The sequence below is a fragment of the Lucilia sericata genome, unplaced genomic scaffold (genome assembly GCF_015586225.1).
Source record: "Lucilia sericata isolate MDLA Ls3-8-SP2 unplaced genomic scaffold, ASM1558622v1 Contig001976F_arrow, whole genome shotgun sequence".
Classification (NCBI taxonomy): Eukaryota; Metazoa; Arthropoda; class Insecta; order Diptera; family Calliphoridae; genus Lucilia; species Lucilia sericata.
The window spans coordinates 16743-40884 of NW_023995847.1; the positions used below are offsets into that span (position 1 = coordinate 16743).

The window sequence follows — 24142 nt, forward strand, 5'->3', positions numbered from 1 at the left end:
CTTTTGGAAATTTATGATGACTTTGGAAGAGGTTAAGCAGCAACGGGCTAATACGAAGAAGAGTATTACCCGCATCAAGAACCAAATCGAAGCCAATGGAAGGGGTGAAGGTAAGACACTTTCGTCTGCTGAGTTGAAGTGCCGTTTGGGGATACTGGAGTCATATTTTAAACAGATATTGACGTATCAAACACAAATTGAAAAATATGATCCCGAGGATAATGCTAGGCCCGAAATTGAAGATTTGTACATCTCAGCCAAAATGAATATCCAGTCGCAGCTTGGTGAAGATGTTCATAACACAACGTTGTCCGAGTCCACCATTTGTTTCCCAGCTCCCAGCCATAAATTGCCCCAACTCAAATTGCCCACATTTAGTGGTAAGTACAGTGAATACAAGAATTTTATAACGTCGTTCAATCAAGTTATCGATCGTGAGTTTGGCCTATCAAATATTGAAAAGTTTAATCATTTGCTCAACTGCCTCCAAGGCCAAGCTCTAGAAACGGTCAAGGCTTTCCAGATTACGAACGAAAATTACCCGAAGGCTCTGGAAAGGCTCAAAACGCGTTATGATAATAGCTCGCTTATTTTTATGGAAAATATTACCGCCCTTTTTGAACTTCCTGCCATGTCCAAATACAATTGTGCCCAATTACGAAGTCTCGTCGATAATGTTTCTGCCCTTTATAGTTCCTTACTGTCTCTTGGCTCACATAGTGATATTGCTAATTCCATGCTGATTTACATAGTGAATGGAAAAAGTGGATGAAGATACCAGAAGAAAGTGGAAAGATTCCTTGGACTTTACCAGATTGCCAACATGGGATGATTGCTCCAAGGTCCTTGAAAGGCGTTGTCAATTTTTGGAATCGGTTGATACCAACCATACTTTTGTGGCCCCTCGTAAGCCTGATCATCAATCTGGTAAGTCCAAATCTAAAAATTCAAAACCTGGCTATACTTTTTCGGTATCAAAACGCTCTTGTGTGCTTTGCTCCAAATCTGACCACTCAATTAGTCGTTGTTCTCGGTTCAAAGATATGGATGTTAGTCAAAGGTATGAAAATGCAAAACGTCTAAGCCTTTGTCTAAATTGTTTGTCCAAAGGGCATCAAGTAAGTAGTTGTTCCTCCACATTCAAGTGCAAATTTTGTTCTCGCTCGCATCATAGTTTGCTTCATCGGTCTCAGCCAGCTTCTCGGCCCTCGTCCCCTGCTGCTGAACCTACTACTTCTCATGTTGCCTTGAATGAATCTTCTGCCTCGGTCCATACCCATATGGAAAAATCCTCGCCGGAACAGGTGCTGCTTGCTACTGCCATGGTTCTAGTTCGTGACTCCACTGGTCGCTATCAATTGGGACGCGCTTTGTTAGATTCTTGCTCTCAATTGAATTTCATAACCGATGAATTTTCCCAAAAATTACATTTGTCTCGTACAAAACAAACTACTGAAGTCTCTAGCATTGGTAACACTCTTAGCAAATCTAAATATAGGTCGTCCACAAATGTAAAATCTCGAGTCACAGATTTTGAAGTTTCGCTCTCATTTTGTGTCACACCTCATATTTCATATCAACCTGATAATGAATTAGATGTCTCATCCTGGAATTTGCTCCCAAATACTGAACTTGCGGATGAAAACTTCTTCAAATCAAAACGAATTGATTTACTTATTGGTACTGAAACGTTTTTCGACATTTTAGCAGTTGGTCAAATAAAACTTGGCCCTAAATTTGCCTAAATTACACAAAACACTTTTCGGATGGATTGTAGCAGGTCGTTATGTATCAAAACAACCCAATATTTGTGGCTCTTCTTGTATGCTCTCGATAGAAGAAGATATTGATCTTAAATTACAGCGCTTGTGGGAAATCGATGAAGTTCAATCTGGCTCAAATGATTTGACACCAGAACAATCTGAATGTGAAACATTTTTCAATGATACTGTTCATCGTGAATCTTCTGGTAGGATTGTTGTTAAATTGCCCTTCAAGGAATCTCCTGACGCTTTAGGTCTTTCTCGAAATATGGCTCTTAAAAGATTTGTATCTCAAGAGAGACGATTTGCTCGTGACAGCAATCTTAAATCACAATATGTTGCTTTTATGAAGGAGTATGAAGATTTTGGACATATGAGTCTAGTTCGTAGCCCTCGTCTACACGAGCCTCATTATTTCATCCCTCACCATTGCGTTTTCAAACCAAGTAGCACTTCCACAAAGTTAAGAGTTGTTTTCGATGCCTCGTGTCCATCATCGTCCCAGAAGTCTCTCAATGATCTTCTTATGGTTGGCCCAACAATTCAAGATGAGCTGTATAAAATTTTACTTCGGTTCCGTCTTCATCGCTTCGCTCTTACTGCCGATATAGTAAAAATGTATCGACAAGTCCTTATTGACTCCCAAGATAGAAAATTCCAATATATTTTGTGGAGAAATTCAGAAGAGGAAGAAATTCGAACATATCACCTAAATACAGTCACCTATGGAATGTCAGCTGCGCCCTACCTTGCCATCAAAAGCCTTCACTATCTCGCAGACCAATACATGGACCAATTCGAACTTGGTGCAAAAACCATTAAGTCATCATTTTACGTTGATGATTTTCTTTGTGGCTCAGATACGCTTGAAGAATTGTCTCGTATGAAGCAGGAGGTTAATGAAATTCTAATTCGTGGTTCGTTTCAATTAGATAAGTGGCACTCTAATCATAGAGATTTTCAGGACGACAAAACTGTCAAAGACCTTAATATTGAAGATTCTGCAGTAACTAGCGCTCTTGGTATCTCTTGGGACCAACAAAAAGATGTTTTCTTATTTTTGTTTTCGCCTAAAGTCCAAATTGATGAAAAAATAACCAAACGTACAATTTTGTCGCTCTCGTCAGCGCTTTTCGATCCCCTAGGACTTTTATCCCCTCTCATAATAAAAGCTAAAATCATCATGCAAGAGTTGTGGATTCTAAAAATTGGCTGGGATGAGTCTGTACCTCAAGAAATACACTCGGCTTGGAAATCTTTCGTCTCTGATCTCAAACTATTACCTTCACTTAAAATTCCTCGTTTTTGTCTCGCTCCTGATTCTAAATCAGTTCAACTTCATGGCTTTTGTGACTCATCAATTCGTGCTTATGGTTGTTGTTTTTACTTTCGTGTTAAAACTTCTTCAGGAAATGTTGTTGTTCGGCTCTTTACTGCCAAATCTAGAGTTGCTCCTACAAAGCGAAAATCGTTACCCAAACTTGAGTTATGTGGCGCACAACTTCTAGCAAAATTGTATTCCAAAATCAAAAATCTTTTCGCAATACCAAATCTGGAAGTCGTTCTGTGGACAGATTCGCAACTAGTTCTTCACTGGCTAAAGCAACATTCATCTACTTTGTCAGTTTTTGTTGGCAATAGGGTATCAGAAATTCAAGATCTAACTAATGGCTGCGTTTGGCGACATGTCCCAACCCAGTTCAACCCTGCTGACATCGTTTCTCGTGGTTCAACTGTGCAGGAACTCGCCTCATCCATCTGGTTCAACGGACCAGCATTTCTCGCTCTCGATCCTGTTCAGTGGCCCCCTACTAAAACTGATAAACTCTCCGAAGAAAATCAGCAAGTATTCGACAAAGAAAAACGGAAAACCGTACTTCATCTTGAAACAAAATCTAACTACATCCTCGATTCTGTTGGAAAATATAGCTCGTACTTAAAAATCATTCGTATTATTGCCTGGATGTTTCGTTTTGCTCAAAAAACAAAAACTAATATTTCCAATTCTGACTCTTTGCAGCCCCAAGAAATAGAAAATGCTAAACTTTGTATCGTTTTCAACATCCAGAAACTACATTTTCAAGATGACATAACTCGAGCTCTAAAGAAGAAAGATCCCCAAGGTGCTCTAAAGTGTCTGAACCCCTTCCTAGATTCGTCAAATGGTTTCAACTTGCTCAAGGTCGGCGGACGCTTGGAGTACGCGGCAATTTCTGAAGGCCAAAAACACCCCATAATCTTGCCCAGCAAATGCCATTTCGTCTACTGTTACGTACGTCATCTGCACATCAGTAACTACCACGCTGGACCCAAGGCTCTAATGTCATTGATTCGCCAACAATTTTGGATCATCAACTCCAGGAATTTGTGTCGCAGCATTGTAAATTCGTGCCCTCAATGCATTCGCTATCGCCCAAAGTTGTTGCAACAAATGATGGGAAATTTGCCTGTGGAACGACTCAACCCGTCAAGGCCCTTCGCAAGGTGTGCTGTCGATTTTTGTGGTCCAGTCAACACCTACCTAAGAATTAGAGGAAAGGTCCCCTACAAGACATACATCGCTATATTTGTTTGTCTCGCTACCAAAGCTGTCCATATTGAAGTGGTATCCGACCTGTCAACAGATGCCTTCATTGCTGCCCTAAAACGGATGATTGGTCGTAGAGGTCTGCCCACAGATATATTCTGTGATAATGCAACAAATTTCGTTGGTGCAAACTCTAAGTTGGCTCAATTAAAGTCGTTCCTTTTTGAGCCAAAAAATTCAAATTTTATTACAAATTATTGCTCGAATCAATTTATTAATTTTCGATTTATTCCCCCTAGGGCACCACATTTTGGCGGATTGTGGGAGGCGGCCGTCAAATCGGCCAAAGGTCACTTAACCAGAACCCTGGACAACACAAGGCTCACCTACGAAGAACTCGCAACGGCTATGATTGAGATAGAGGCAGTTTTAAACTCGAGGCCCATTTCGCCTCTATCCTCAGATCCCAGTGATTTTGAAGCTCTTACACCAGGACACTTCTTGATAGGCGCTCCCCTCCGTAGTTTGCCAGAACGTGATGTCCCTACAAATGAGATTAACAAACTTGAATATTGGGCCCGAATAAGCGCCATCAAGCAACAATTCTGGAAAAAGTGGTCCCATGATTATATAAATGAGCTCCAGACTCGCAACAAATGGACTAGCACCAACTCTAATATTACCCCTGGTTCCCTAGTCATCATCAAAGAAGATAATTTACCCCCGCAGCGTTGGCTCATGGGTAAAATCATCAACATTGTTCGTGGAAGAGATGATCGTGTTCGAGTTGTCGACATCAAAACTACAAAAGGAGTTATACGTCGCCCTATCCACAGACTGGCTCTTCTATCTTCTTGAAAGTGTCCTTTCAATGGGGCCGGAATGTTAGGTCACCGTATAATAATTACTAACATTATTATTTTGTTTTGTTTAAATTTTCCATTTTTTATTGTATTTAAATTTATTCATATTTTTGGCTCACTGTTGCCACTGTAATTTGTCATTATTTTTTGTTCATACTAACCACTGTACATATTTTTGGTAATGACCCGTTAGTTTTTATTATTTGTTTCTCACTCCAATTCTTATTATAAGCATATTGTTGTTGCTCTTAAAAATGCAATTTCTTATTTTGGAGACTTATTGCATGTATTTTGTTTTTGCATATTTTGAATATAAATAAACAAGTTGAGTTGGTACATTGGAAGTGAGAAACAAATAATATTACAATAACAACAGTGTAGCCCTTATTTACATGATCAATTGTTAGGCTTAAGAAAAGAATTTTTAAATAAATAAATCATTGTCATAGTTGAATTCAATCGAACAACATCATCTTTTATTCTTGTCTCGGTACCACGGTAGTTCTTTTGTGTTTGTTAATTAATCACTGCCCATCGAACATTTCAGCAACCTATAGACAACAATTCAAAGTAGACCGAATTGCTCTATATCGTTGCCGGTGAAGAAAAAGCTCTTCATCGTACAATAGGAGTATTCGACTTAAGTTCAAATATTTTTAAAATAAAAATAAAAACGAAGGGAGTTTCATCTAAAATATTATTAATTAATGTGTAGCAGTACAATACCAGTTATTTTTGTCAAGATTTTATATAGAATTTGGTTATATGAGCTTCCGGAACTTAATGTCTTTCCGACAACTGTTTTGAGGGACTTGATGACACTTGTCGTGGCCGATTATCCACAAATATGCAGTTATTTATTCAGAAAACCTTAAAAGACGTTATATGCAAGGTCTTTTAACGTTTTGCTTTAGAATCAGTAAGTCGACAACCATGTAATGGCCTACTTCCTATGAACGACAACACCGCCACTTTATCAAATTTGTTTATTGGCAATATGAGAACATATCTTGGGGTAATATGTTTACCTATAACATTTGGTCTTCGATACCATTTTACAATTTATTAGACCATACCATTTTTGTCAAGACCCATCATGAATCATTCCTATTATGCGAGTTCTTTGAAAGTTGGTTAGAGCTTAATATTTTTCGATTAATTGACTTCCAATATATTTTCTGAATTCATTTAGATTTAAAAATGTAATTTGTTGTCGTATTCATGCATTAAAAATTCATCCATGTATGAAACCACCTCTAAATGCTTTACTTGGCAAACTTTATTGGTTTCACTACATGCTTTATGGTCTGAAATTAAATGTTTTCAAAAACCTCGTTTGACTCGAATGAAACTTACTTATGTCGAATTTAATCTATATACTCGTATATTTAGGCCAGTTATAAGCGTTAAAGTAATTTTCTGAATATAGGGGGGCAGGGTCAATTATGGGTCGATCATCATAAAATTTGGTAGATAGAATTTGGTTCGTATTAAATTTATTTGTGTCGAATTTCATCGCTACACTCGTATTTTTAAACCGTTAATGAGCGTTGCAGTCATTTTCTGAAGGGGACCTTATATGGGGGGTAGGGTCAATCATGGACCGATCCTCATAAAATTTTTTAGATAGATTTTGACTCGTATGAAACTTACTTATGTCGAATTTCATCTATATACTAGTATTTTTAAGCCAGTAATGAGTGTTAGTCATTTTCTGAAGGGGACCTTATATGGGGGTAGGGTCAATTATGGACCGATCCTCATAAAATTTCGCATATTGATTTTGGATCATAAGAAACTTACTTATGTCGAATTTCATCGCTATATTCTTATTTTTAAACATGTTATGGCTGTTAAAGCTGCTTTTCGAGGGGCCACTTGTATGGGGGCTATCCGAAAACGTGGACCGATATTGCCCATTTTCAATACCAAACAAACCTTACTTATAAGAAATATTTATGTGAAATTTCAACCCTCTAGCTCTTTCCATTCGGACTCTATCGTGCTTTCAACAGACAGACAGACAAACGGACGGACGGACGGACAGACATGGCTAGATCGTCTTAGAATATATATACTTTTGTGGGTCTATGACCAATATTTCTATGTGTTACAAACGGAATGACAAAATCAATAAAAAAACAAGTAAGAAATTATAGTCGGGCGTGGTCGACCATATGATACCCTACACCAATTGCGAATATTAAATGTGATTAATTTCAATAATGAAGCTTTTCTGTTAATCTTATTTAGGTTCCAAATAATGTCTGTTCATGTTCGGTTGTATGCTGACTAGGAGAAATAAAAGACCGATTTCAATCATGTTCAACAGCCATCGTCAGTGGATCAAGAGAATAGTATGTGACCCATTTTAACAAATTATATTCAAAATTACACGGTCACAAAGACGGACATAGTTTAATAAGGACAAATATTTTTGAGTGTTACAAACATCACCACATTGTTCCGACTTTTGGATAGATTGTAGTATATTAGTCGTAGTTAAAAGATAAACGGCCGAAATCGGAAGGTCCAGATGTATGGAGGCTAAGGCAGAAATTGAGACGATCCTTATAAAATGTATTATTGGGAATTATCTATATACATAGATATATAAAAATGAATGTGTGTTTGTTTGTATGTTTATATGTTTGTATGTTTGAACGTTATAGACTACTAAATGGCTAAACCGATTTTCTTCAAATTTTCACAGCACATTCCTGTATGTTTGGCAATAGGCTACTTTTTATTTACGATCATGGCGAAAAATGACAGTGTTATTTATAATTACATATCAAACTTAGTTGTGCCGATTTTTGGGAAGATAGTAGTATATTTATAGTAGTTATGAGCTAAAAGGCCCAAATCGGTAGGTCCGGTTGTATGGGGGCTAGGGCAAAAATTGGTCCGATCCTTATAAAATTTTATATAAAATGTTTATATAAAATCTATTTGTGGCAAATTTCATCGTGATACTAGTGTTTATAAGTGAATTGTGGACATTCAAGTAATTTTCTGAAGGGGATTTTGTATGGGGGATAGGGTCAAATAATGCCCGATCATTATAAAAATCGACAGTGTTATTAATAATTATATCAAACTTAGTTGTGCCGATTTTTGGGGAGAGAGTAGTATATTTGACAAAGTTATAGCTAAAAGGCCCAAAGCGGAAGGTCCGCTTATATGGGGGCTAGGGTAAAACGTGGTCCGATCCCTATAAAATTTATTGTTGGGAATTATGTTTATATAAAACTCATTTGTGCCAAATTTCATCGTGATACTAGTATTTATAAGTGAATTGTGAACATTCGAGTTATTTTCTGAGGGGGACTTTGTATGGGGGCTAGGGTCAAATAATGCCCGATCTTTACGAAAATTACTAGAATTATTAAGACATATATAAAACTAAATTTTTCAAATTTTTGTAGAGATAGCAGTTCATTTAACATAATTATGAGGTCAAAAGCCCTATTCGGGGGGTCCGGTTGTATGGGGGCTAGGTGAAATAATGGACCGATTTCAACCATTTTCAATAGCGTTCGTCCTTGGATCAAGAGAAGTGCATGTTCAAAATTTCATCAAATTATCTCAAAAATTGCGACCTGTAGAGTGCGCACAAGGTTTACATGGACACACAGACGGACGGACGGACAGACGGACATAGCTTAATCGACTCAGTAAGTGATTCTGAGCCGATTGGTAAGGTGGGTGTAGGACCAATATTTTTGGGTGTTACAAACATCAGCACAAACGCATAATACCCTCCCCACTATAGTGGTGTAGGGTATAATTATAAGCGCTTATGGGAAGCGCTTATCATATTTGAATAAAATGTTTATTTTTTATGAGAAATTTTAAAACATTTGACTTCCTAAGGTATTCAAACAATCTTTTAATGAAATTACCATGAGATTTTTCATATTTTTTAGCGATATTCTCATAATTTTCAAGATATTTGAACAGATTTCATTTTTGTCAATTCTGACATTTTATTTCAGGATTTTAAATGACGTAATTGTGAACTGAGCTTAAAATTACTTAAAATCATGTAAATATAACAGTTTTATATTACATTTTTAATATTTACTACGAATAATGGAAATTAATCTAACTTAGGTTATATAATATTCGGTACTCCTATTTTTTTGAACGTGAATACCAAAAAAACTAATGAACCTATATAAAATATTTCATTCGTTTTGTATTTTAAACACTTAACAAACAAATATCGTGAAAAAATATTGGATTTCTGTAAATGTTTCTTTTTAAAATTAAGCAGCACAATTATTTTTATACCCTCCACCACCATCAGTGGTGATAAAGGGTATATAAAAGTTTGTCGTTCCGTGTGTAACACCAAGAAATATTCTTCTAAGACCCAACAAAGTATATATATTCTGGATCCTTATGAAATTCTGAGTCGATTTAGCTATGTCCGTCTGTCTGTCTGTCTGTTTGTGAAAAACACGCTCACGTTAAAACTAAGCAAAGAAAATCAACCAAAAATCGGATCACAACGTAAAAAGTTATGAGTAAAAATTTCAGACTACCTCGAAAAAAAATAACGTTTTTTTTCTAATGGTTTTGAAGTTTTCTCAGAAACTACCAAAGATATTTCGATGAATTTTTTCACACATTATTTTTTCAGGGCAGTGATCAATTGTGTTCCAAATCTTTACAATCGATCCAATATTTCCCATAGCCCCCATACAAAGGTATATATTCCCGGATATTAGTTTATCGTTAATAACTCCCTCAAATATATCGGTATCAACACAAAATTTTGTACATGCAAATATAATATGAACAGAAATCATACGTAGATCTCACTCGGTCCAAAATTGGTCATAGCTCCCATATAAGGTCCACTTCCGAAAATCACCTAAACGCACATATTTCATTGATGAATAAAGCTATTGTGATAAAATTGGAGTTAAATATGTTTCATATACATACCAATCATTCTACCAATTTTTTTACGGATCGGTCCATTATTGGTCATAGCTCCCATATAAGGCCCACTTCCGAAAATCATTTAAAAGCTCATATTTCATTGTCAAATAAAGCTATCTTGATAAAATTCGACACAAAAATGTTTAGTCGAAATATGAATCACCCTACGAAATTTCTTCCGGATAAAATTCGACACAAATATGTTCTGTATACAAACAAATCATTCTAACAAATTTTTTCCGGATCGGTCCATTTTTGGTCATAGCTCCCATATAAGGCCCACTTCCGAATATCGCTTAAAAGCACATATCTCATTATCAAATAAAGCTATCTTGATAAAATTAGACACAAATATATTTTGTCTTTATATGAGTCACTCTACGAAATTTTTTCCGGATAGGCTCATAATTGGTCATAGCTCCAATATAAGGTCCACTTCCGAAAATCACTTAAACGCATATATTTCATTAAATTCTAAAGCTATAAGGATAAAATTCGACACAAATATGTTTTGTGTACATATAAATCATTCTACCACTTTTTTCCTGGATCGGTCCATTATTGGTCATAGCTCCGATATAAGTCCCACTTCTAAAAATCATTTAAAGGCACATATTTCATTGTCAAATAAAGTTATCTTGGTAAAATTCGACACAAATATGTTTTGTCTTTATATGAATCACTCTATGAATTTTTTTCAGGATAGGCTCCCATAGAGGGTCCACTTACGAAAATCACTTAAACGCATATATTTTTTTGAATAATAAAGCTATCGGGATAAACTTGAATATATTTTGTGAGCCATGTTTTGTGGTCCATATATGGTAATATCTTCTATATAAGGTCCACTTCAAGAAAATCACTTAAACGCACATATTTCATTATCAAATAAAGATATCTTGATTTCTGTAAGGTCATAGCTCCTATACATATTAGAGTTCTGCATCGAATAACTTATCTTGTCGGTCGATAATTGGTCACAACTCCCATGTAAGGACCATTTCCGAAAATTACTCAAATGCACATTGAAAATCAAAGTTATCGGGATAAAATTCGACACAAATGTGTATTTTGTATTTATATATATATTCTACGGAATTTTTTTCCGGATCGGTCCATGTGTTCTGAGTACAGATAAATCATTCTGTTAAAATGTTTTTGAACTGGCCTATTAATATAAATATTTGTGGACCTAATTAAAATTAGTTTGACATATGCATAAATGTTAATACCCTCAATACGGAAACAAAAATTTTGCCAAGTTTTCTAAAGATTAGATAGTTAAATGGGTTTTAATAAAAAGTAGCTTGCTGGTGGAGGGTATTTAAGATTCGGCATAGCCGAATATAGCACTCTAACTTGTTTAGTTTCACTCCTATTTTTTTGAACACAGCTGTATATACAAACAAGTAAGAGTGCTATATTCGGCTGTGACGAATCTCATATACCCTTCACCATAGTGTAAAAAATATCAATTTTATAAAATTTAAATTAATTTTATTTTCCCGACTATTTTATTAATATAGCAATAGCAAAACCAAATAAACAACAACAACGCTAAACGATATAAACATACAAAAACAAAACACACAAGGCAGTAAAACCAACTGACATTAAACGTACTAAACGAAATACACAAAAAAAACAAAAACAAAATACACAACGCAATAAAACCAACAGACATCAAACATACGAAAATGAATACACCAAGAAACAAAAACAATATACACAAGACAATGAAACACACAGACATCCAAACATACGAAACTGAATACACCAAGAAACAAAAACAACATACACATGGGAATGAAACACACAGCCATTCAAACATACGAAACGAAATAATCAAAAATACAAAAACAAAATACACAACGCAATGAATAAGCAGTGTTGTTGTTGCTTATTTTTTATGAAATTTTCAGAGGTTGTCTCGGATTTTTGCTTATATATCCGTTGTTTATGGACGGATTTTGCTGATTTTAAACAGGAAACTTCTCGAAAGGATGTCTTATATAACTTTTGAAGATTTGGATCCCGAAGATATCTGGGGTCTTCAGAAAACTGATTTCAACAGACAGACAGACGGACATGGCTTAATCGACTCCGCTATCTATAACGATTCAGAATATATATACTTTATAGGGTCGGAAAATTATATCTTGGAAATTACAAACGGAATGACAAACTTATGTATACCCTTCTCACGAAAGTGAAGGGTATAAAAATACACATTTATGTCGAATTTTATCCCAATAACTTTGATTGTCAATGTGCATTTAAGTAATTTATAATGATTTATATGCAAAAAAAATCTAGTTTAATTTTACTCCAATAGATTTATCAATAAATGAAATATGTGCAAAGAAATATATGCGTTTAAGTGATTTTCGTAAGTGGACCTTATATGGGAGCCTCTCAGGAAAAAATTTCGTAGAGTGATTCATATAAAGACAAATCATATTTTTGTCGAATTTTATCAAGATAACTTTATTTGACAATGAAATATGGGCGAATCGATTATTTTGATTTTCAACATAATTTATCCCTGGATAAAAAAAATTATGTGGAACAAAATTCATAGAATTATCTTTTGTAGTTTCTGAGAAAACGAGGGTTACGAAAAAGCTGTATGTGTTCGAGGTAGTCTGAAATTTTCACTCATAACTTTTAACGTTGTGAACCGATTTTGCTGATTTTCAATACCAAACTGCTTAGGACAACAGTGAATATTTTTTGGTGAATTTGGTTTATTTATTTAGCTTAGTTTAAACGTGAGCATGTTTTAAGCAAACAGACAGACAGAAGGACATAGCTAAATCGACTCAGAATTTGATAAGGACCCAGAATATATATATACTTTGTTGGGTCTCAGATGAATATTTCTTGGTGTTACACACGGAATGACAAACTTATATATACCCTCTATCACCACTGATGGTGGTGGAGGGTATAAAAACTGATAAACCCCAGGCATGGGTTATTAATTTTGTAATTCGTAAGACAAGTAAGAAATTATAGTCGGGCGTGGCCGACCATATGATACCCTACACCAATTGCGAATATTAAATGTGATTAATTTCAATAATGAAGCTTTTCTGTTAATCTTATTTAGGTTCCAAATAATGTCTGTTCATGTTCGGTTGTATGCTGACTAGGAGAAATAAAAGACCGATTTCAATCATGTTCAACAGCCATCGTCAGTGGATCAAGAGAATAGTATGTGACCCATTTTAACAAATTATATTCAAAATTACACGGTCACAAAGACGGACATAGTTTAATAAGGACAAATATTTTTGAGTGTTACAAACATCACCACATTGTTCCGACTTTTGGATAGATTGTAGTATATTAGTCGTAGTTAAAAGATAAACGGCCGAAATCGGAAGGTCCAGATGTATGGAGGCTAAGGCAGAAATTGAGACGATCCTTATAAAATGTATTATTGGGAATTATCTATATACATAGATATATAAAAATGAATGTGTGTTTGTTTGTATGTTTATATGTTTGTATGTTTGAACGTTATAGACTACTAAATGGCTAAACCGATTTTCTTCAAATTTTCACAGCACATTCCTGTATGTTTGGCAATAGGCTACTTTTTATTTACGATCATGGCGAAAAATGACAGTGTTATTTATAATTACATATCAAACTTAGTTGTGCCGATTTTTGGGAAGATAGTAGTATATTTATAGTAGTTATGAGCTAAAAGGCCCAAATCGGTAGGTCCGGTTGTATGGGGGCTAGGGCAAAAATTGGTCCGATCCTTATAAAATTTTATATAAAATGTTTATATAAAATCTATTTGTGGCAAATTTCATCGTGATACTAGTGTTTATAAGTGAATTGTGGACATTCAAGTAATTTTCTGAAGGGGATTTTGTATGGGGATAGGGTCAAATAATGCCCGATCATTATAAAAATCGACAGTGTTATTAATAATTATATCAAACTTAGTTGTGCCGATTTTTGGGGAGAGAGTAGTATATTTGACAAAGTTATAGCTAAAAGGCCCAAAGCGGAAGGTCCGCTTATATGGGGGCTAGGGTAAAACGTGGTCCGATCCCTATAAAATTTATTGTTGGGAATTATGTTTATATAAAACTCATTTGTGCCAAATTTCATCGTGATACTAGTATTTATAAGTGAATTGTGAACATTCGAGTTATTTTCTGAGGGGGACTTTGTATGGGGGCTAGGGTCAAATAATGCCCGATCTTTACGAAAATTACTAGAATTATTAAGACATATATAAAACTAAATTTTTCAAATTTTTGTAGAGATAGCAGTTCATTTAACATAATTATGAGGTCAAAAGCCCTATTCGGGGGGTCCGGTTGTATGGGGGCTAGGTGAAATAATGGACCGATTTCAACCATTTTCAATAGCGTTCGTCCTTGGATCAAGAGAAGTGCATGTTCAAAATTTCATCAAATTATCTCAAAAATTGCGACCTGTAGAGTGCGCACAAGGTTTACATGGACACACAGACGGACGGACGGACAGACGGACATAGCTTAATCGACTCAGTAAGTGATTCTGAGCCGATTGGTATACTTTAAGGTGGGTGTAGGACCAATATTTTTGGGTGTTACAAACATCAGCACAAACGCATAATACCCTCCCCACTATAGTGGTGTAGGGTATAAAAAGAACTTAATAAATTAATTCCAACATTTGAAGAAATTAGTACCAGTTTAGTTGAATATGTATACTTCTCAGTGTTTGATTTAAAAGATGAATTTCGGCGTGTACCTTTAACTAATAAATCTGGTAATTAAGTAGCTTTTAGTACACCTTTCGGATGCTATAAATTCAAAAGATTACCTTTTGGGTTAGTAACTGCTGTTTGGGGCCAAAACTGGAGTTACCTCTTTGGAGCTGAACTGGTTCCTAGATGCTGGCAGGCAAGTTGTCTCCGGCGGTTTTTGTTTGTTGCGGCAGGTCAGGGCCAAACGTATCGCTGCATACACACACACAGACTTCAATAAAAACAACCCTTATTTTTAGTGTTTTGGTTTTTCTTTTATTTATTTTAATTTCAGCTTTAATTTGGTTTTAATATGGTTTTTTTTTTGTTTGTTTGTTCTGAACTATGGTTATTTTTATTTCACTTCTTTTTTTTTATTAACTTTTAAAATTTATTTAATTTGTGTGCCTCTTAAGTTTACAGCAGCCAAAAAAGTAATGAATGTGTCAAGCTCTTTTTTTTATTGAGCAACGCAAACTCACCACACTGAAGTGGGGAGTTGCCATACAGTATTTTAATTGGGGGGATTTTACACGAAGGACAGATGTAGTGTATGAGTACTAGATAGACACAAACATACCGCCCACCTTGCAACGGCAGTGCAAAATACATTATTATAATATAAAATAAGATTAAGATAAATTTACAATAGTTTCATTTCTTTTATAAAGAGCTACAAAATTAAAGCATTTTTTTTAATTCATTACTTTTAATTATATACAAAGAAAGAGAAAAAAAAAACTACTTTATAGATACATATGGTAAATTATGATATCAATTCGAATGATTAATATAAAAAAAAAATAAATGAGATACATTTTGTTTAGCTGAATGCAATTCAATATATACATTAACATAAATGTTTATCATAGCAAAATATAAAAACATAAGTAATACTTAAACGCCTTTTAAGGGCAACAAATTATAGCAAAATATATGCTTTAAGTCCCTTTGACACCTTCACCAAAATACGCTACGCCGAAAATTGTGTTCTGTGCATATAATTGTCCTTGACGTCTAGTTGCAGGTCCAATCAGGACTTTACTCATGACATCAGCTCCTAGAATCAGCATATAAGGGCTACTGATATTCCAATGAACGTCGGCGTTGGCGCGATCTACAGCTATTGGTCGTGGATATCTATCTGGTCTTTCTAAGTTAACAATAGGGCTTAGGCCATAGCACTTGCTATCTACAACGCATTCAACAGATATGCGCCGTTTCTCCTCGCGACTGTGGTATACTGTGATGGTAACACGTCCCTGAAAAACTCGAAATCCCAACTCATTGGCTTCACTTTTCAAAATGGAGGACCTGGCTGCAGTCGGATCAATGAGAGCTTTGATAAAAACGTCTATAGGATTACGGGTAACCACGCGTACCGTCGCTGTCATGGGAAACCAAATTCGACCTTCTGGCAAAGGGTGCAGCAACGTATTGTGGTCCTGCATACAGCGACGGCACCGGTCTATACTTTTACATTCTGCACGACTATGCGACTGGGCCAAGCAGTTGTAGCATAGTAAATACTGGGCCACGACTCGAAGCTTAAGCTCCACGGGCATCACAATGAATCGAGAGCATTGGCGGATGGCGTGAGGTCTGTTACAAAGTGGGCAACAAAAATCTGTATTGAAATCCATATCTTGACCTGGAAGTTTAATTGAGCAACGTTATTATGGAAAAGGTGATAATGAATTATTAATCAGTGCAATTAGGGAGTAAAACTAATTTGTGTATCGGTCGAGTGATGATGCCATTTTGAGTTTTAAGATCAGCCACTCGAACTTTACCGTCTGAACCATGATAAACTTTTACTATACGACCTAAGCGCCATTCAGTTGGACAACAAGGTTCACTTTTAAGAACAACGAGGTCATTTTCTTTCAGGTCTATTTGGGGACACTTCCATTTGTTACGTTTATGCAACTCCTTAAGGTACTCTTCTTTCCAGCGGTGACATATTTCTTGCTGCAATGCTTTGATTTTGCGCCAACGATTTACAATACTATTTGCCGAGCTAAGTTCTTCGGGTTCAGCTGGAGTAAGAATAGCAGAGCCTATTAGAAAATGACCTGGAGTGAGAGAGGACAAATCATCGACGCTGTTAGACATAGGGCCAAGAGGACGCGAATTGAGACACGCTTCTATCTTTGCCAAAAGTGTCGAAAACTCTTCAAACGTATATTTCATTTGTCCAGCCGTCTTTTTAAAGTGCATTTTTAGACTTTTGACCCCTGCCTCCCACAGTCCTCCCATATGAGGAGCTGCTGCAGGAATAAAGTGCCACTCAAGATGTTGATGACCATATTTTTCTACTGCCGAATCACGTAATTCTTTTATATGTTTTTCGAAGTTATTTTCAAGTTCTCTTGCAGCGCCAACAAAATTTCTTCCATTATCAGAGAAAATGCGACTAGGGCAACCACGACGAGCAACAAATCGAGCCAAAGCTGCTAGAAATGCAGGAGTGGACAAATCGCTAACGGCCTCAATGTGAATCGCCTTAGTAGAGAAACAAACAAATAGACACACGTAGCCTTTAGTGATACGGCAATATCGACCAGTGAAACTTTTGATTTCAAATGGGCCGGCAAAATCAACACCTGTGTTAGTAAAAGGGCGACTTAAAGTAGTTCTTTCTTCAGGTAGCACTGCCATGATCTGATTTTGAAGCTTTTTTCTATGTATAACGCAGATTTTACAGTTGTGGATGACCGTTTTTATTAGATTTTTAGCCTTTATAATCCAACACTCCTGACGTACGACATTTAGGACTAAACGAGGGCCTCCATGTAAGACCATATTGTGGACAAACTCAACGTAAAGTCGTGCTAATCTACTAGTATATGCAAGTATTACGGGATGTCGTTCATTGTATGACAAACATTTTGTAGAGCCAAGACGACCATTAGCACGTATAATACCATTTTTGTCTAAGAAAGGCGTAAGCGTTAATAAAGGACTACGAGAGTCAATTTTCTTTTTCGATGACAGACAACTAAACTCATTAGAAAAGTGCGACTGTTGAGAGAGAAAAAATAGCCGATTTCGTACAAATACAAGTTCTTGAGCCGAAATTCTAACAGTTTCGTAATTACAGCTTTTACGTCTGCTTTTGCTCGCAAGATTAAAAAATCTAAATATATAAGCAATAACATGATATGCTCTGGGCAAACTTGAGAAACGGTCCAGTATATCTTCTCGTTCAGCGGATCTAGCAATATTAACTTGGACTTGTTTCGATTCTTCTACTGTTTCGAATTCTAATGGACCTTCGGGCCACGACGATTTGTTTAATCTGAGCCAATCAGGACCATGCCACCAAAGTTTGTTTTCTCTTAAATCCGAAGGTATCAGCCCCCGGGTTGCTAGATCGGCAGGATTGTGATTAGAAGCTACGTGAAACCAATTTTTGTTTCCTACTTTTTCTAATATTGTTGCTACCCTATTTGCCACAAAGGTTTTCCAATTACATGGCGGTTTTCGTAACCAAGCAAGAACTATTGTCGAATCGGACCACAAATATAAGTTATACGTATGCAATTTGAAATTGGGGATTACGCTGTTTACTAAATTGGCTAAAAGAACTGCGCCACACAACTCTAAACGCGGCAAAGATGGCCTTTTAACTGGAGCCACTTTTGTTTTGCCAATTAGTAGATTTACATAAACTTTATCACCATTCACAATACGTATATATAGTGTAGCTGCGTAAGCTAACTCAGAAGAGTCACAAAAGCCATGAAATTCAATATAAGAACTAGGCGTATATTGAACCCAACGATCAAGTTTAATTGTATCAATCTCATTATAATTAGAAATGAATGTCTTCCATTTTTGCAGAGCCACAGGTTTTATATGTTCGTCCCAGTCTATTATATCAAGCCACATTTGCTGCATCAAAATCTTTGCTGTTATAATCACTGGGGCCAACCAACCTGCTGGATCAAATAGCCTTGCTATAATTGAGAGTACTTCCCTTTTTGTATAAGCTGTTTTGAACTTAATCTTCTCAGTTGTAAAATAAAAGTAATCTTCTGCCGCATTCCAACGGACACCGAGTGTTTTAGCATTACTTTTATCATCGAGCGACAAAAAAGAAGAGTTAAGAAGATGCTCTTGGGGCAAATTTTTTAAAATTTGTTTAGAGTTTGAGGCCCATTTTCTCAACTCAAACCCAGCTGTACCCAATATACCAATTAATTGGTCTCGTGCCTCCAAAGCATCAGGGATCGAATGAGCTCCAACAAGAGCATCATCAACATACATTGACTCGCGAAGAATTCTAGAGCCTAGCGGAAAACATCGTTCTTCATCGTCAGCTAACTGTAAAAGCGTTCTTAGGGCCAAAAATGGGGCACAATTAACGCCAAAAGTGACGGTGTTCAATTGATAATCTTCGATTTTATTTTCCCCAGAACTACGAAAAACTATCTTCTGATACTGTCTATGTTCAGATTTAAGTAAAATTTGTCGATACATTTTAGATATATCTGCATTGAAGACAAACTGAAAGAAACGCCATTTTAGAATTAGGGCTACTAAATCAGCTTGTAATATAGGGCCTACAAACAGCAAATCGTTAAGACTGTTACCATTAGAAGAAGCACTTGAAGCGTTAAAAACAATTCTTAACTTTGTAGTGGTACTGTCAGGCTTAAAAACTCCATGATGAGGTAAGTAATAACTTGAGCTACTTTCAGAATTTGTAATTTTTTCCATATGTCCCAAAGCTATGTATTCTTTTAGGACCTCATCATATTGAGCCTTAAATTCAGGATTTCGCATTAAAACCTTTTCATTTCTTAAATATTGACTAAGAGCAATATGACGATTTGGGCCAAGTGACGAAAAAGTATCTTTAAAGGGCAAACATACTATATATCTTCCTTCAGAATTTCTTGTGGTAGTAGAACGATAGATCTCTTCACATTTTTTATCCTCTTCTGATAAAATCTTTCTACGAGAAACTTCTTCTAACTCCCAAAACTTTGTTAACTGATCGTCAATGGAAACTTTTGTCATATAATTGGTTATTGAAAAACGTGGGGAATCATTACTTGGAGTTGGGCCTGTGACAATCCAGCCAAAAATTGTCTCTTGGGCCACTAAAGACTCAAAGATTCCATGTTGAACTCCATCACGAAGAATTAGGGGATACAAATCTCCTCCTAACAATAAGTCTATTTCGCTACTTTCATAAAACTTAGGGTCAGCATAATTCAGATTGGGCAAATCTGTATTCTTTTGTGGCTTAAATGAATGTGTAGGTACATTCCCTGTTACACGAGGAACTACTAAAGCCTGAATATTTAGAGATACATTATGATCAAACAGAGAAACAATTATAAAGTTCGCTATCTTTGAAGATTTGCTTACTAATTCTCCTCCTAAACCAGTAATTTCCGCTGAAACTGGCTTAGTGGGCAACTTCAATGCAGTTTGTATTCTCTGAGAAACAAAACTTTCATCCGAACAAGGATCTATGAGTGCTCGAACTTTGTAATAAGAACCACAACTAATTATATTGACCCAAGCTGTAGCCAACATCACTTTCTTAGCTACTGATGTGTGATGTGACTGAACAACACCAGACGGACCTGCGATATTAGTGGACTGTAATTGATTTGTATTTGTGGACTGTATTTGTTGGACAGAACTATTTTGACTTTCGCCCTGAAATCTAGTATTTCCTTGATTTTGGCTATTATTATTTTTCTTTACAAAATCCCTATGCATTAAAGTATGATGCTTCCTTTTGCACTTGGAGCAACCGTTTGGACTACCACAATCACCATACATATGTCCAATGTTAAGACAATTAAAACAATAACGAAATTTTTTCAAAGTTGAAACACGATTTCTATAATCCATGTTCACAAATTTATTGCATGAACTAATTTTATGATTTTCTTTACATAATTTGCAAAAAACTGTTTCAACTTTAGTATTATGGGCCTTAAATTGTTTGACTTTAGTTGATGTGTGATTATTGTTACTATTAAGAGCCGATTGGGAACCACTGGGATGCGTATTATTCAAGGATATAATATCAGAAACGCTTTCTAGAGCATGAAATCTATCTGTTAAAAAATTGTTTAATTCTTCCCATTTGGGAACCTCTGTTTTGTTTCTAACCGATTGTTCCCAGAGATTCAGTGAACATTCAGATAAGCGCGAAGAGCATTGAAACACAAATATCGGATCCCATGAACCAATATCAACATTATACAATTTTAAAATTGCCATACAATTATTGATTTCTCTTTGGAGTCTTTTTATCTCTGATGCTGATTCTTGATTACAGGGAGTCAGATTAAACAATATTTTCAATTGACTATTTATTAATACACGTTTATTTTCATATTGAATTTTTAAATTATTCCAAGCTATCTCAAAATTTTCTGCTGTTAGGGCAACATTTCTATTTATATCCCTTGCCTCACCATCAGTTTTTCTAAACAAGTAAAATAACTTTTCTACAGGGCTAAGTCTTGTATTGTTTATGTAAATCGCAGTAAACATATCCCTAAATGTGGGCCACGAAACGTAATCCCCATGAAAAACACCAGTATCACAAGGAGGTACGGTTATGGAACCACAAAGATTGGGAACTGCTGATTCTACATTTTCTTCCTTCTTTTTATCTATATGTTTTCTCGCTTTTGAAATTATGTTTATGCACCGCACATATGCCTTACGGATCTGCGGGTGTTTAGTTTGGACCATTAAAAGCTCTTTCTTTTTCTCTATAGTTTCAGCGGAACATTCATCATATAGGCCCTTGTATTTTTCCCATGCCTTATCTAACTCACTTTTTTCGAAATCAAAGGCATCATCTGTATAATGGGAAAAATCTTCGCCTTTTAACATAGCCTCTATGCTAATCATTTCATCGGCCGCTAATATGTATTTCTCAAAAATCGACATATTTAACTTTGCTTTATTGAAAGAGAAACTATATAAAATTTAAATCGTAAAAAGGGTCACAAAACTTTTCAATCAAAATCAAAAATTTAAAAGAGAAACAAACTTTTTAATAAGAATTTATGATAACCACAAATTTCCAATAAAAAAGAATTAAAGAGAGTCACAAAACTTTTCAATAAAAGGCAAGAGTAAGAGAACCACAAAACTTGTTTCCAATAAAAGGTTTAAAGAGAAAAACTACTAAAAATGCGCCAAAATCACGATTTCCAATAAAAATCTTAAGAAAATAAAGATGGACGAAAAATGTATATTGGTTCCAAAAACAAAACAACAAATACAAGTGACCGTAATAAAAATGGCAGCTTAATGTTCACGTTGTAATTTCAAAAGGGTTACACAACCTCACTTTTTCCGAGACACAAAATAATGAACCACTATTATATGTATGAGACACTTTGCACTTTAATAAAATTAATGTACGCACCTTTCTTGTCGGGAGAAGGACCAATGTTTGGGGCCAAAACTGGAGTTACCTCTTTGGAGCTGAACTGGTTCCTAGATGCTGGCAGGCAAGTTGTCTCCGGCGGTTTTTGTTTGTTGCGGCAGGTCAGGGCCAAACGTATCGCTGCATACACACACACAGACTTCAATAAAAACAACCCTTATTTTTAGTGTTTTGGTTTTTCTTTTATTTATTTTAATTTCAGCTTTAATTTGGTTTTAATATGGTTTTTTTTTTGTTTGTTTGTTCTGAACTATGGTTATTTTTATTTCACTTCTTTTTTTTTATTAACTTTTAAAATTTATTTAATTTGTGTGCCTCTTAAGTTTACAGCAGCCAAAAAAGTAATGAATGTGTCAAGCTCTTTTTTTATTGAGCAACGCAAACTCACCACACTGAAGTGGGGAGTTGCCATACAGTATTTTAATTGGGGGGATTTTACACGAAGGACAGATGTAGTGTATGAGTACTAGATAGACACAAACAACTGCATCTGAGGTTTTTCAAAGATATAATTTTGAAACTTTTGGAGATTTACCTGGGGTAAACATATATATAGATGATATCATGGTTGTTGGTAGAACAATTGAAGAACATGATAGAAATGTGAGTATGTTTTTAGAAAGAGAAATATAAAACTTAACAAAAATAAAATTCAATTCAGAGTGCAGGAGGTAAGCTTTTTAGGACATATTATATTAAAAAGATACAAAGAGAATCGAATCAGTTATGGCACTAAGTATTCCTAAGGATAAAACTAGTCTGGCAAAATTTTTGTTTCCGTATTGAGGGTATCAACATTTATGCATATGTCAAACTAATTTTAATTAGGTCCACAAATATTTATATTAATAGGCCAGTTCAAAAACATTTTAACAGAATGATTTATCTGTACTCAGAACATACTCATTTTGAATTTTATTTTTATGAGAACTAAGACAACTTATGGACCGATCCGGAAAAAAATTCCGTAGAATATATATATAAATACAAAATACACATTTGTGTCGAATTTTATCCCGATAACTTTGATTTTCAATGTGCATTTGAGTAATTTTCGGAAATGGTCCTTACATGGGAGTTGTGACCAATTATCGACCGACAAGATAAGTTATTCGATGCAGAACTCTAATATGTATAGGAGCTATGACCTTACAGAAATCAAGATATCTTTATTTGATAATGAAATATGTGCGTTTAAGTGATTTTCTTGAAGTGGACCTTATATAGAAGATATTACCATATATGGACCAATCCGGAAAAAATTTGGTAGAATGATTTATATGCTCACAAAACATATTCAAGTTTATCCCGATAGCTTTATTATTCAAAAAAATATATGCGTTTAAGTGATTTGCGTAAGTGGACCCTCTATGGGAGCCTATCCTGAAAAAATTTCGTAGAGTGATTCATATAAAGACAAAACATATTTGTGTCGAATTTTACCAAGATAACTTTATTTGACAATGAAATATGTGCCTTTAAATGATTTTTAGAAGTGGGACTTATATCGGAGCTATGACCAATAATGGACCGATCCAGGAAAAAAGTGGTAGAATGATTTATATGTACACAAAACATATTTGTGTCGAATTTTATCCCGATAGCTTTATAATTCAATGAAATATATGCGTTTAAGTGATTTTCGGAAGTGGACCTTATATGGGAGCTATGACCAATAATGGACCGATGCGTAAAAAGTTTGGTAGAATAATTGGTATGTATATGAAACATATTTAACTCGAATTTTATCACAATAGCTTTATTCATCAATGAAATATGTGCGTTTAGGTGATTTTCGGAAGTGGACCTTATATGGGAGCTATGACCAATTTTGGACCGACT

General features: G+C 35.3%; 3 protein-coding genes across 3 annotated transcripts; 1 reads left to right on the forward strand and 2 right to left on the reverse strand.

The window, feature by feature from the left end:
* Positions 1-1824: 1824 nt before the first annotated feature.
* On the forward strand, positions 1825-5148 carry LOC119613110. The gene is made up of 3 exons (XM_037969053.1): positions 1825-3636; positions 3784-3962; positions 4590-5148. The coding sequence occupies exons 1-3, from the start codon at positions 1825-1827 to the stop codon at positions 5146-5148; spliced, it is 2550 nt and encodes an 849-aa protein (XP_037824981.1).
* Positions 5149-14840: 9692 nt separating this feature from the next.
* Positions 14841-22657, reverse strand: LOC119613109. The gene is made up of 2 exons (XM_037969052.1): positions 22280-22657; positions 14841-16513 (listed from the first exon to the last, which is right to left on the reverse strand). The coding sequence occupies exon 2, from the start codon at positions 16503-16505 to the stop codon at positions 15804-15806; it is 702 nt and encodes a 233-aa protein (XP_037824980.1). The 5' UTR covers positions 16506-16513; positions 22280-22657; the 3' UTR covers positions 14841-15803.
* On the reverse strand, positions 16564-21795 carry LOC119613111. Its single transcript, XM_037969054.1, has 2 exons — positions 21681-21795; positions 16564-21161 (listed from the first exon to the last, which is right to left on the reverse strand). The coding sequence occupies exons 1-2, from the start codon at positions 21793-21795 to the stop codon at positions 16564-16566; spliced, it is 4713 nt and encodes a 1570-aa protein (XP_037824982.1).
* Positions 22658-24142: the final 1485 nt, after the last annotated feature.

What these genes read in the sequence shown, in the direction of transcription:
- LOC119613110 (XM_037969053.1), top strand. Translation starts at nt 1,825, where the DNA reads ATGCTCTCGATAGAAGAAGATATTGATCTTAAATTACAGCGCTTGTGG. An exon ending in ACAAAGAAAAACGGAAAACC is followed by an intron (nt 3,637 to 3,783) that starts GTACTTCATCTT and finishes GACTCTTTGCAG; the next exon opens with CCCCAAGAAATAGAAAATGC. An exon ending in AAGGTCGGCGGACGCTTGGA is followed by an intron (nt 3,963 to 4,589) that starts GTACGCGGCAAT and finishes TATTCCCCCTAG; the next exon opens with GGCACCACATTTTGGCGGAT.
- LOC119613109 (XM_037969052.1), bottom strand. Translation starts at nt 16,505, where the DNA reads ATGGATTTCAATACAGATTTTTGTTGCCCACTTTGTAACAGACCTCAC.
- LOC119613111 (XM_037969054.1), bottom strand. Translation starts at nt 21,795, where the DNA reads ATGTCGATTTTTGAGAAATACATATTAGCGGCCGATGAAATGATTAGC. An exon ending in TGCCTTTGATTTCGAAAAAA is followed by an intron (nt 21,162 to 21,680) that starts GTGAGTTAGATA and finishes CCTGTAATCAAG; the next exon opens with AATCAGCATCAGAGATAAAA.